Source organism: Eschrichtius robustus, chromosome 16 (genome assembly GCF_028021215.1).
Source record: "Eschrichtius robustus isolate mEscRob2 chromosome 16, mEscRob2.pri, whole genome shotgun sequence".
NCBI classification, from domain to species: Eukaryota; Metazoa; Chordata; class Mammalia; order Artiodactyla; family Eschrichtiidae; genus Eschrichtius; species Eschrichtius robustus.
Genome location: NC_090839.1, coordinates 15,496,866 through 15,510,136, shown reverse-complemented (window position 1 = coordinate 15,510,136; position 13,271 = coordinate 15,496,866). Strand labels below are relative to the sequence as shown.

Sequence of the window (13,271 nt, the reverse complement as noted above, 5' to 3'; positions counted from 1 at the left end):
GATGAATTGGGGGAGATAGAGGCTGATATGTGATAAAACCAGTGCAGTAACATGTTAATAGTGGAATCTAGGTGATGGGGATACAGATGTTCATTGTAACAGGTATTCATCCTTTCAACTTTGTTATATGTTTGAAATTTTTCATAATAAAAGGGTGAGTTATTTGAGGGTTTTGCAGGAAAGTTCTTGGCTAGGCTTAGGACAGGGCAAATAGAGACACGAAGCTAAGGGAGACAGGAGCCCAGCAGTGTGACCTTGCAAAAGTAATAACATTTTTCAGTCTGTTTCTTCAACTATCACGGAGGCACATTGGCGGCAGGTATCATTAAAAACTTTGTCGTGGGGAAGGGGGGTCCTCAATCCAGGTCCCAGCCACGCCACGTGCCCACTGTCCTTTGTGCCCTATCAGCACCCCTTTACACCCAGCAGCCCTTCAAAGGCCTATCCTGGCAGTCGCTGTGGTAACCGCACCCCGGCTTCCGGGACGGCACCGGAAGTCGCTTCTCAGACGCTCTTCCTATTGGAGGCCGGCCTTCCGCGGAGGCGGGGCCATTGGGAGGCGGAAACAGCCGCAGGTATGGCGGTGGCAGCGCCGCTTTGTCTGCTGGTGCTGCTGCTTCTCGGGCCGGGCGTCTGGGGCCAGACAGAGCCCCCACGCGACAGCCTGAGGGAGGAGCTCGTCATCACCCCGCTGCCTTCTGGGGACGTAGCCGCCACATTCCAGTTCCGCACGCGCTGGGATTCGGAGCTGCAGCGGGAAGAAGGTGAGAAGAGGACACTGACGGGAGAAAGATATCTGTGGCACCTGCTGGGAGTGGGGTGGAGGCTAGTCTTGGGGGCGAGGACTGATCCCTGGGTGAGATTCTGGTCCCTGGGCTTGGGGCCTGACAAAGATGGTCCTTGCAGAAGGATGGGATAGTTTTTGAAGAATCCCATTATACCAGTGAAGAAACTGAGACCCGGAGAGGGGCAGTGACTCTTCCTGACTTCTAGACCAGTGCTCTCTCCGCAGCTCCAGGCTGCCACTCTAAACCTTTAGTTAAAACCCTCTGTTGACAACACTGATGATGATGCTATTGACGGTTACGGTTTATCCTGGGTGCTGGGCACGGTGATAAGTTCTGTGAACGGTTTCAAGGAAGAAATTGGAGGTATAGAGAGGTAAGGCACCTGTCCAAGATCACACCGCTTGTAAGTGACTGAGTCTGGTCAGGAATTTAGATTCCTCTGACCCCAGAACTGGGGTGTATTGTTTCTTTGGGGTGGCTGAGAACCCTCCCTCCGGGATCATCACTCACCTGCTCCTCCTTCTCCAGTATCTCATTATAGGCTCTTCCCCAAAGCACTGGGGCAGTTGATCTCCAAGTATTCTCTACGGGAGCTGCACCTGTCGTTAACCCAAGGCTTCTGGAGGACTCGATACTGGGGGACACCCTTCTTGCAGGCCCCATCAGGTGCAGAGCTGTGGGCCTGGTTCCAAGACACCGTCACTGAGTGAGTGCCCACCTTGAGGCCTGTGGCAGGCAGGCTGTGGTGGGAACGTGGCAGGGCAGGTGTTGTCCTCCTGCTACTGCCCTTGAGGGCAGCAGTTCCATGGGGGTAAATATGGCGATGGAAGTAAGAAATATTATGACTTAGTGGCATTCTTTACTTTGCTGAATATACTTCCTTCCCCTAATACTTCCAGACCTGAGGTAGCGTATGCGTATATCTACAGAGGCAGATAACAAATATCTGAAGCTTACTTGGATGTAAGGCAGTAGGAAGCTGTGGCAAACTGGATAGCCTTTTAAAAGACATTCATTCACATAATAATAATAATAACAACAAAATGCCACAAGGGCCAGACAAAATATATGTGGGCTAGAATTGGCCTACAAGACACCAGATCTCTGTATGAGAAGAAGTACTTTTATTTGGGGAGGAGTGGGTTAGGTACTGCGGTTGCACCACAGTATCTTCTTTTTTTTTTTTTTTTTTTTTTAATTTTTTTAATTTATTTTAATTAATTTATTTATTTATTTATGGTTGTGTTGGGTCTTCGTTTCTGTGCGAGGGCTTTCTCTAGTTGTGGCAAGCGGGGGCCACTCTTCACCGCGGTGCGCGGGCCTCTCATTATCGCGGCTTCTCTTGTTGCGGAGCACAGGCTCCAGACGCGCAGGCTCAGTAGTTGTGGCTCACGGGCCTAGTCGCTCCGCGGCATGTGGGATCTTCCCAGACCAGGGCTCGAACCCGTGTCCCCTGCATTAGCAGGCAGATTCTCAACCACTGCGCCACCAGGGAAGCCCTACCACAGTATCTTCTTAATCCGACTATGGGAAATCAGTAGCACGTGTATGATTAAAAAAAAAAAAATTGGAGTCAGAATAGGGAGTGATGGGGACTGTGGCAGAGCTTGGGAGGACAGCTGCCACTCAGCTCCTATGGATTGTTGCCACGTGGGAATAGGGGCCTACTGTCGTCAGATACTCTCATTTTTGAAGAGTTACCAGCAATCTGGATTTTAATGTGAAAATTGGCAGGGTTAAATATCAGCAAGTAATTAAAAAATTTAAGAAATGCCACATGGGTTAATGTTGTGCACATCAAATGAAACATGGCTATGGTTTGGGTGGAGCTTTCAGGCTTCCAGTTTGCAATCTTTATTTGAGGCCTAAGGATTGGAGCAATTGGAAAGCTCTGAACAGAGGACTATTGAAAACCCCCCAGGACGGCTCTAAGGTGATGTCAAATGAGGAGCAAACCCCACAATAGCCAAGGCTTCCTCTCTTGTCTGAACCCTGGCTTCTTTGCCTTTTATCCCAACTGCTCTGCTGTCACTGTCTCCCCTCATAATTGCCTATAATATGGAGGTGATGTTCACAATTCTAGTTTTATTCTGTTATTAGTAGAAAGAGCAAATCTGTTTTGGTATTTCTCTAAGAAAAAAATTAATTTAATTTGACGTTTCTGTGGGGTCCTAGAATGCTTGTTTTCCCTTGCTCAGTGAGCCTCTATAGATGTAAGACTTCCCACCCTGAGGGTAGAACCAGGACTCACCCAGGGTATTCACAGGGAAGTTTGTCGTTTTGCCCAGCTGAGCACACCTCAGGGTGGATCAGTGAGCTGATCTCAGCCTCTGGCGTGTGGGGCGTTTTGCAAAGCATTGTGGGAGGTACGTGGGTGACCCAGACTCGCTCCCTGTCCTCAGGTTGCTCACAGCCTAGTTGAGGAGAAAAGATGCTTAGGACGAGGTGCTGTTGCCACCCAGCCATTTCCCAGGAGGACCCTGGTGAGAGGCTCGGATGGTCAGAACTGCAGCAGCCCAGAAGGAGGCTGTGGTTGAGGAGGGCGGGAAGGCTTCCTGGAGGAGGGAGCCTCTTCGAAGGGGAGCAGAGAGGAGTGAGGAGGGCATTACCAGGCGGGAGGAGGAACCACCCAAGCAGAGGCCTCTGGGGATGCAGGGGTGTCCAGAGGGGAGTGAGGAAGAAGGGGCTGATTGGGGAGACCCAGGAAGCAGGCCGAGCGGGGCAGTTCCGGCTCCAGCAGCTGGCTGACCTCGTGGCTTGGCAGCCAGCTGCAGGCTCTGAGGGAGGAAGCAGACGCAGCCCCGGGACAGTGAGCGGGTCTGTGTCTCCGCTTAGCGTGGATGAGTCCTGGAAGGAGCTCAGTAACGTCCTCTCGGGGATCTTCTGCGCCTCTCTCAACTTCATCGACTCCACCAACACAGTCACGCCCAGCGCCTCCTTCAAACCCCTGGGGCTGGCCAATGGTGAGACAGCCTCCGCGGCCCCTTCCTTCTTCCTGTTCCTCCTACCCAAGCCTTTGCCTCCTTTCCCCTCTGCTTCCTTCTTCCTCAGCAGGGCCAGGTCATAAATGCCCTGGGCGTGCAGGCCCCAGAGGAAGGTTTCCCGAGACTCTGCTGTCTCCGCACTGCCTTCTCCCAAAGGGAAGAGGGTGTCATCCCCGCTTCCCCCCGATCTGACACTGTTAGGGTGGTGGTGCTAGAGAGTATGTGTGGGTCCTGAGGAGGGGCGCCCCAAGAGCCTCTGCAGACAGGCTTCCGTCTCTCAGGCACGGATCACTCCTTCCTGCGCTACGCGGTGCTGCCTCGGGAGGTCGTCTGCACTGAGAACCTCACCCCGTGGAAGAAGCTCTTGCCCTGCAGTTCCAAGGTGAGACCAGAGGGGCCTAAATGTAGGTTGGAGCCCCAGAGAGTGGATGGGGTCGGCAGATGCCCCCTCACTGCCTGACATAACCTCGGCCCCATGCCTGGCTGCCCTGCCGTGCGGGGCACTGACCTTTCCTCTCTTGCCACCTCCTCCAGGCAGGCCTCTCCGTGCTGCTGAAGGCCGATCGCCTGTTCCACACGAGCTACCACTCCCAGGCAGTGCATATCCGCCCTGTTTGCAGAGTAAGTCACGGGGAACAGGTGATGGGGGCCATCCAGGGGCTCTGAGAGAAGGTGCAGGTAAAGCACATAGCCCAGTGTCTACCGAGGGCTGAGCCAGTAGTCAGTGGGAGATGTGATGATGATGATTCAGGGCACTGGCCACGCACCAAGGAAACCGAGTGGTTGCCTGGCAAGCATTCACTCAGTTTTTGTCGTGGTTAAGAGTGATAGCCGTGTGGGTGCAGCTCTAGCTCAGCCACTCACCAGCTGACTTGACCTTGAGTAAGTCATTTTATTTCCTTGGTTTTCTCATCTGTCAAATGAGAATAATTGTAGTATCAGTTCCTCTGGTTGTCGGCAATGGTTCATCCCAGTGATGCGCGTAAAGCTGCTGGCACAGGGGCAAGTGCTCGGTAGTGGATGGTAGCAAATTGATGGATGGAGAGGTACAGAATAGACAAGGGATTGAGTCCGGGTAGTAGTCCCTGGGGCTGTGTGGCTGGGGGAGTGGTAGGTCCTCACTGCTGCCTTCTGGCCCTCGTGGTAGGATGCACGCTGTGCCAGCATCTCCTGGGAGCTGAGGCAGACCCTTTCCGTTGTATTTGACGCCTTCATCACGGGGCAGGGGAAGCAAGGTAAGCTACCTTGGCAGCCCATCTCTGCCCACCCACTGCCAGCCCCACCCCATCTATGCGGAGCAGGCCTAGTCTCGCCCCTGCTCGACCCCTCTCTCCGCTCCTCAGACTGGTCCCTCTTCCGGATGTTCTCCCGAACCCTCACAGAGCCCTGCCCCCTGGCTTCGGAGAGCCGAGTCTATGTGGACGTCACCAACTATAGCCAGGTACTAAGACTAAGGCCTCCAGCCACACACATCGCCCCCCTCCAGCCCCCAAGGCCGGCCTGCCCCTCCGCTCGCTTCTCAGCCCTGCCGTTGTGTCCCCAGGACAATGAGACATTGGAGGTGTACCCGCCCCCGCTCACCACGTACCAGGATGTCGTCCTGGGCACCCGGAAGACCTATGCCGTCTACGACCTGCTGGACACGGCCGTGATCAACAACTCGCGCAGCCTCAACCTGCAGCTCAAGTGGAAGAGACCCCCAGGGAATGGTGGGTGGGAGGTGGGCGGCTGCAGCCCCCATAAGCTACAGGGGGTTCAGCTCGTGGGGGAGACTCACAGTCTTGCCTCTTCACCGCGAGGTAACAGGCTTGTGTTTAGACCCAGAACTCTTGAGTCAGACGTCCTGGTTCGAACTCCACCTCTTCTAAGCTCTCTGCCCTTGGCAGGTTCCTAACCTTACTGCCTCGTCTTGAAAGCGGGGACAGTAATACCTAGCGGATCAGATGAGGTAATTAATGGAAAACATGGAGGTCATTCATTCAGTCAACACAATTTTTTTTGAAGACAGAAGTGCCCTGCTTTCGAGCAACATTAACATCTGATAGTTGAAGCAGGCATCAAACAATTGCGATTATGTTCAGTGTTACCAAGGAAAAGTGTGGAATGTCGTGAGGAGCACTTGGTTTGGGTTGGAAGGGGCACAGAGCTCGGCCTGTATAAGTACTTAGTAAATATTAGTAATTCTGTTCTCATTGCTGTGGGTTGGGGGAGACAGGGATGGTTCCAGAATGCAGGTTTCCCAGTTCTGATGGCAAAGCATTACCCCCTCCCCTCCCTGGCTTTGAGACTCTGAACCTGGCCCAGGGAGTGAAGGTGGGGAGTGACGCTTTTTTTTTTTTTTTTTTTTTTTAAAGGAGTGGTTAATTAACTGTTGACTTTTCTCTGAGCAGAGGCCCCACCCACGCCCTTCCTGTACGCCCAGCGGTACGTGAGCGGCTACGGGCTGCACAACGGGGAGCTGAGCACGCTGCTGTATAACACCCACCCGTACCGGGCCTTCCCCGTGCTGTTGCTGGACACCGTGCCCTGGTACCTGCGGCTGTACGTGCACACCCTCACCATCACCTCCAAGGGCAAGGAGAACAAACCAAGTGAGTGCCGAGTCCCGAACCAGCCCCCCACCCCCCCTCCAGGTGCCCCAAAGCCTCAGTTCTCAGCGTCATTCCGGAAGTGCCTCGGCAGTCTACAGAGGCATCACGAGTTAGGAATAGTTTGAGAAATGGAAAGGGTAACCTCACCAATGCCAGATCTGGAAGTATTTATAAAGCCAAAAGAGTTAAACCGCATAGATCTGGTGACTCTTAATAGGACTTGATAAGGGCAGGAGTTTCCATATCTTTTTCATTTGCTTCCTCCTGCTTCCTGGTGCTCTGGGCACATGTTTTTGTTTTCTGATGATTCATAGGCTCTTTCAGGTGGAGAAAAAGCAAGAAAAACAGAGTACTGGAAACAAAGACGATAACAGCTGGAGTAGATGGTTTTGCTTCCTCGGGTGGGGTAAAGAGGTGTGATTTTTAAAATTTGTTTTTATTTTCTATTATTTTTCTAAGGAGGAGTTAATATTTACTGAGTGCTTTCTAAGAGATGCCAGGCATAGCACAAAAGCACTTGTTTTCCTTTGGAGTGGAGGGAGACTGGTAATACAGAAGAAGACTTCCTAGGAAGAGGTTACAGCACATCCCAAACAGCTAGACTTACAATCTTCTCTAAACCCCTCTGTGGTTTCCCATATTTTCAAGCCTGTGGTTAATAGTTATACTTATTTTCAGCCCCACTCTCTGTACCACCTTCAAAATCTCTACCTCGAACATCCTACCTATGTATTTCGTAGGTTTTTCTTTTTTTTTTTTTTTTTTTAACCTTTCACTCTGGAAAATTTCAAACACATACCCAAATACGATAGTGTAATGAACCCCCATGTACCCATTATCCAGCCTCAGCAGTCTCCAGATTCATATCCTGTTTTTTGTTTGTTGTTATTGTTGATGTCTTTCTTCCAGCTTTATTGAGATATAATTGACATATAACACATTATAAGTTCCAGGTGTTCAGCATACTCATTTGACTTACATCCATCACGAAATGATGACCACAGTAAGTTTAGTGAACATCCACCGTCTTGTACAGATACAAAATTAAAGAAATAGAAAAAAAAAGTGTTTTTTCCTTGTGTTGAGAACTCTTAGGATTTACTCATAACAGCTTTCATACATAATGTACAACAGTGCCTATTATATTTATCACGTGGTACATGACATCCCTAATTCTTACCTTAGAACTGGAAGATTGTGCCTTTTGACTGCCTTCGTCCAATTCCCCTTCCCCCTACCCCTCACCTCTAGTAACCACAAATCTGATCTCTTTTTCTATGAGTTCGTTTCTTTCTTTCTTTCTTTCTTTCTTTGGCTGCAGCGGGTCTCAGTTGCGGCACGCGGGATCTTTGTTGCCGTGTGCGAGATCTTCGTTGCGGCATGCAGGATCTTTAGTTGCGGCATGCGAACTCTTAGTTGCGGCATGTGGGATCTAGTTCCCTGACCAGGGATGGAACCCGGGGCCCCTGCATTGGGAGCACAGAGCCTTAGCCACTGGACCACCAGGGAAGTCCCCTTTTTTGTTTATTTTTGAAGTATAATTGACCTATAACACTATGTTAGTTCCTGGTGCATAACATAGTGATTCAGTGTTTCTGTACATTTCAAAATGACCGTCATGATGAGTCTAGTTACCATCTGTCACCATACAAATATTATACGTAGTTTGACTATATTCCCCACACTGTGCATTTCATACCTGTGATTCATTTATTTTGCTACTGAAAATTTGTACCTCTTACTCTCCCTCACCTATTTCTCTCCTCCCCGCAACCCCCTCCAGCCTCTGGCAACCACCTGTTTGTTCTCTGCATCTCTGACTGTTTCTGTTTGGTTATGTTCGTTCATTTGTTTTTATTTTTTAGAGTCCACATATAAGTGACATCATACAGTATCTGTCTTTGTCTGATTTATCTCACTTAGCATAAGATCCTCTAGGTCCTTCCATGTTGTTGCAAATGTCAAGATTTCCTTCTTTTTTATGGCTAATATTCCATTGCTTATAGGTACCACATCTTCTTTATCCATTCGTCTATCGATGGGCACGTGTGTTGTTTCCATATCTTGGCTATTGTGAATAATGCTTCAGTAAATGTTCGGGTGCATATATCTTTTTGAATTAATGTTTTCATTTTCTTCAGATAAATACCCAGGAGTGGAATTGCTGGATTGTATGGTAGTTCTATTTTTAATTTTTTGAGGACTCTCCCTGCTGTTTTCCATAGTGGCTACACCAATTTACGTTCCCAGCGCAGTGCACCGGGGTTCCCTTTATTCCACATACTCACCAACACTTGTCATTTGTTGTCGTTTTTTTTTTTTTTTTTTTTTTTTTTGTCTGTGTTGGGTCTTTGTTGCTGCGCGCGGGCTTTTCTCTAGTTGTGTAAGTGGGGGCTACTCTTCGTTGCGGTGCGCGGGCTTCTCATTGCGGTGGCTTCTCTTGTTGCGGAGCACATGGGCTCTAGGCATATGGGCTTCAGTAGTTGTCACACGCAGGCTCAGTAGTTGTGGTTCGCGGGCTCTAGAGCGCAGGCTCAGTAGTTGTGGCGCACGGGTTTAGTTGCTCCGCAGCATGTGGGATCCTCCTGGACCAGGTCTCGAACCCGTGTCCCCTGCATTGGCAGGCGGATTCTTAGCCACTGTGCCACCAGGGAAGTCCCTATTTGTTGTCTTTTTGATGATAGCCATTCTGACAGGTGTGAGGTGATAATCTCATTGTGGTTTTGATTTGCATTTCCCTGATGATCAGTGATGTTGAACATTTTTTTGTGTGCCTGTTGGCCATCTGTATGTCTTCTTTGGAAAAATGTCTATTCAGGTCCTCTGCCCAGTTTGTAATTTTTGTTTTTCTTTGACGTTGAGTTGTATGTGTTCTTTGTATAGTTTGCATGTTAACCCCGTGTCGGATACATCGTTTGCAAATACCTTTCCCATTCAGTAGGCTGTCTTTTCATTTTGTTGATAGTTTCCTTTGCTGTGCAAAAGCTTTTTAGTTTCATGTAACCCCATTTGTTTATTTTTGCTTTTGTTTTCCTTGCCCGAGGAGACATACCCCCAAGAATATTGCTAGGTCAAAGAGCATACTGCCTATGTTTTCTTCTAGAAGTTTTATCATTTCAGGTTTTACATGTAAGCCTTTAATCCATTTTGAGTTTATTTTTGTATATGGTGTGAGAAAGTAGTCCAGTTTGATTCTTTTGCATGTAGCTATCTGGTTTTACCAATACCATTTATTGAAGGGGCTGTCTTTTCCTCATTGTATATCCTTGCCTCCTTTGTCATAGATTAATTGCCCATATAAGTGTGGGTTCATTTCTGAGCTCTCTATTCTGTTCCACAGCTTCCCGTCATTTTTGTTTCATCTCTCCCTTTATTTATTTATTTTTTGGTTTGGTAATGTTTCTGCTGAAGTATCTTAAATTCTAGACATTGTATCAATTCACCTTTAAATACTAAAGTACACAAATATATAATCTATCATTGTCACTCCTGTTTCCCCAGTGTTCTTGAAAATAATTTTATAGTTGGTTTGTTTGAATTGGACCAAAATAACCTCGTCACATTACATTTGCTTGGTATGCTCTTAAGTTTCTCTCCCTCTCTTTTTTAAAGTAATAGACTTTATTTTTTTAGAGCAGTTTTAGGTTTATAGAGAAGTTGAGCAGGAAGTACAGGGCTCCCGTATACACTCCCCCTCACCCCCATTTCCCTTGTTATTCACGTCTTGATTGGTATGGTACTCTTAAATCTCCTTTAACCTATAAAACGGTTCCCAGGCTTTTTTTTTTTTTACCTATTTGTTGGCAAAACTGGGTCATTTGTTGTATAGGATGTTCTACATTCTGGATTTGCCCGTGTTTAACATGTTCCTCTGTCCCTTGTGTATTCTTGAGTATCAGTGGTTAGATTTAGAAATTTGATTAGATTCAGGTCTTATATTTTTGGCAAGAAAACTTCCCAGGTGGTTCTGTGGACTCCCTGTCACATCACGTGAGGCACCTGATGTCTGGTGGCCCAGTTTTCATGATGTGAAGATGGATTAGGTTGAACACGTCCTGGGATGGCTGCCCTGGAAACACCTTTTCCCTTTTCTGCGATCCTCCTCCCTCCTGTGAGCCTGCCTGGCTTCTGTGATCCAAAGCCCTCCTTCTAGGCACCCCGATTCAGGCCCCAGGGCCTTGAGAGGTAGGGATGAGAGGTGCAGGTAGTCTGAGCCCAGGAAAGAGCTATGGGTGGGATTTCCCTGGTGGCGCAGTGGTTAAGAATCCACCTGCCAATGCAGGGGACACGGGTTCGAGCCCTGGTCCGGGAAGATCCCACATGCCGCGGAGCAACTAAGCCCGTGCGCCACAACTATTGAGCCTGCGCTCTAGAGCCCACGAGCCACAACTACTGAAGCCCGCGTGCCTAGAGCCCGTGCTCTGCAACAAGAGAAGCCACCACAATGAGAAGGCTACGCACCACAATGAAGAGTAGCCCCCGCTCGCCCCAACTGGAGAAAGCCCGCGCGCAGCAACAAAGACCCAACGCAGCCATAAATAAATAAATTTAAAAAAATTAAAAAAAGAGCTATGGGTGGCCCCTACCTGTCCCCAGGTTACATCCACTACCAGCCTGCCCAGGACCGGATGCAGCCCCACCTCCTGGAGATGCTGATTCAGCTACCGGCCAGCTCGGTCACCAAGGTCTCCATCCAGTTTGAGCGGGCACTGCTTAAGTGGACTGAGTACACCCCAGACCCCAACCACGGCTTCTATGTCAGGTGGGCTCCCCCGACCTGCTGCCCCCACCCTCCTGACCCACCCTCTCTGCCACTTACCCTTGACGGAGGAGCCGTGAGGAACACGGCTCACAGAATATCTGTCTGCTTCTCTGCAGCCCATCTGTCCTCAGTGCCCTCGTGCCCAGCGAGGTGGCCGCCCAACCCGTGGACTGGGAAGAGAGTCCCCTCTTCAACACCCTGTAAGTGTGACCTCAGCCGCTGGGCGTCCGGGTGACACCAGCACAGAGGGTCAGGTTCCTGCGGGGTGGGCTGGGGCTAGATGCTGCCTCTTCCAAAGTAATGAGTAGGTTCACTGAGTCCTAATTAAAATCCTAGTGGTCGCTAATATTTGTACAGTCTTTATGGAATGATCCTAAAGAGCTTCTAGGAGAATCAACAGGTGAGAAGCGCACTATGTATAGCCCAAGTTTACTCATTATTTCTCTTAACAAATACTTAATTGAGCGCTTATCAGATGCCGGGTACTTCAGAGAGCACCATGTGTACCACAGTAAACAAAACAGACTTGCCCCTGCCCTTCTCGTGCTCAGTCTAGAGGGGAGTTGCTGGGGTCACTGGGGAGTAATCTGGCGGGTAATTCAGGAAGGCTGCTTTGAGGAGGTGGCCTCTGGCTGAGACCAGAAGGCTAAGGAAGAGGCAGCCAAGCGAAGGCAGGGTCCCTTCCCTCTCCCTCAGCACACTGGAGCTGCTCTCCCGTGATCAGATTTCTGTGTTGAGCTTTACAAGGCTTTGAGGCTAAGAAGGCTTTGAAAACCCTTACTGCCGAGACTGGCCCGGTGCAGCCCGAGGAGGGGGTGGCGAGACGGTGCGGGGCAGCAGCGGGTCCAGCCTCACCTCTCCCTCCCAACCCCCAGCTTCCCAGTCTCCGACAGCTCCAGCTACTTCGTGCGGCTCTACACGGAGCCACTGCTGGTGAACCTGCCCACGCCGGACTTCAGCATGCCCTACAACGTCATCTGCCTCACGTGCACGGTGGTGGCCGTGTGCTACGGCTCCTTCTACAACCTCCTCACCCGAACCTTCCAGATTGAGGAGCCCAGCAAGGGCGGCCTGGCCAAGCGGCTGGCCAACCTCATCCGGCGCGCCCGAGGCGTCCCGCCGCTCTGAGGCGCGCCCTCCTCACAGCCAGGCTGCTCTTTCTCTCCGAGGTGGGCGGTGACTGACCCCCCAAGGCTCTCTCTGCCGCTTGCCCTCCCCCGAGGCAGTTCTTGAGCCAAGCTGACCCCTGGATTGGGCCAGGGCCTAGAGTGGCGCTGTCAGGACAGTAGCCACGAGCCAGATGTGTGTTTGAATTGAAATTAATTTAAATTGAAAGTGTACTTCCTCAGCCGGACGAGCCCCATTTCAAGGGCTCGGTAACCGGAAGTGATCAGCAGCTGCAGTCCTGGGCAGCGTGGGCAGGTGTCGCCATCACTGTGGAAAGTTCTGTTACACGGTGGCCTGGGCAACAGGGTGTGCTGAGGAGTTCATATCGCCCTGCGGTAGGTGGAGTTTACTGGGTGTGGAATAAAAAGTGCCTAATTCCTTGGTTCTTTGCCTCCTGTCCCTGAGGCCTGGGAAGAGCTGGGGACTAGGCCGTGTTTGCTGGGTGCCTGAGCAGGACCTCCTACCCCATCCCCTACTCCCCACCAAAGAAACAACCAACCCACCAAATAAAATTCCCTTACCGCCTCCCACCCCTGCCAGAAATTCCTTCTCGTCTCCTGCTTCCCTCCTCGCCCACCATCGTCTGACTGTAATTCCCAGAACTCCCTGGGTTTGGCTGGGAGTGTTTTATGTCAACATTTCCATGACCATGAAAATGAATCATCCTGCGCCTTTTAGGAGCCCTGAGAACTAGTCCCCTATCACCAAGGGTAGGGCTGGAGAGACGGAAGAGCTCTGCGTGGTGGTTTTCCAACCAGACTGCATATTAGAATCATCTGGGGCTCTTGTGAAATAATGCAGATTCCTGGGGTCCAGACCCTATGAATTCAGTCGTTCTGGGTGTAGCCTAGCCTTCGAGTTTTTATGTTTTTATCAGGCTCCTCTGGAGCTTCTGTTGCAGGTGGTCCTTAGACCACCCACAGGCTTTGAAGCCCACCCCTGCCTACCTCTCCTGGTTGTATAACCCTGGATTCCTGTA

At 50.3% G+C, this 13,271-nt stretch overlaps 1 protein-coding gene across 2 annotated transcripts; it reads left to right on the top strand.

Annotated features, from left to right (window-relative positions):
• Positions 1-550: 550 nt before the first annotated feature.
• On the top strand, positions 551-12,676 carry PIGT (phosphatidylinositol glycan anchor biosynthesis class T). Of its 2 annotated transcripts, none has more exons than XM_068566118.1 (12): positions 551-764; positions 1,317-1,494; positions 3,624-3,751; positions 4,054-4,154; positions 4,307-4,393; positions 4,920-5,007; positions 5,155-5,213; positions 5,316-5,481; positions 6,163-6,363; positions 10,960-11,125; positions 11,242-11,325; positions 12,001-12,676. In XM_068566118.1, the coding sequence occupies exons 1-12, from the start codon at positions 578-580 to the stop codon at positions 12,251-12,253; spliced, it is 1,698 nt and encodes a 565-aa protein (XP_068422219.1). In that variant the 5' UTR covers positions 551-577; the 3' UTR covers positions 12,254-12,676. The 2 variants fall into 2 exon arrangements, with proteins under 2 accessions (XP_068422219.1, XP_068422218.1); XM_068566117.1 differs by having other exon boundaries at positions 5,116-5,213.
• The last annotated feature ends 595 nt before the right edge of the window (positions 12,677-13,271 follow it).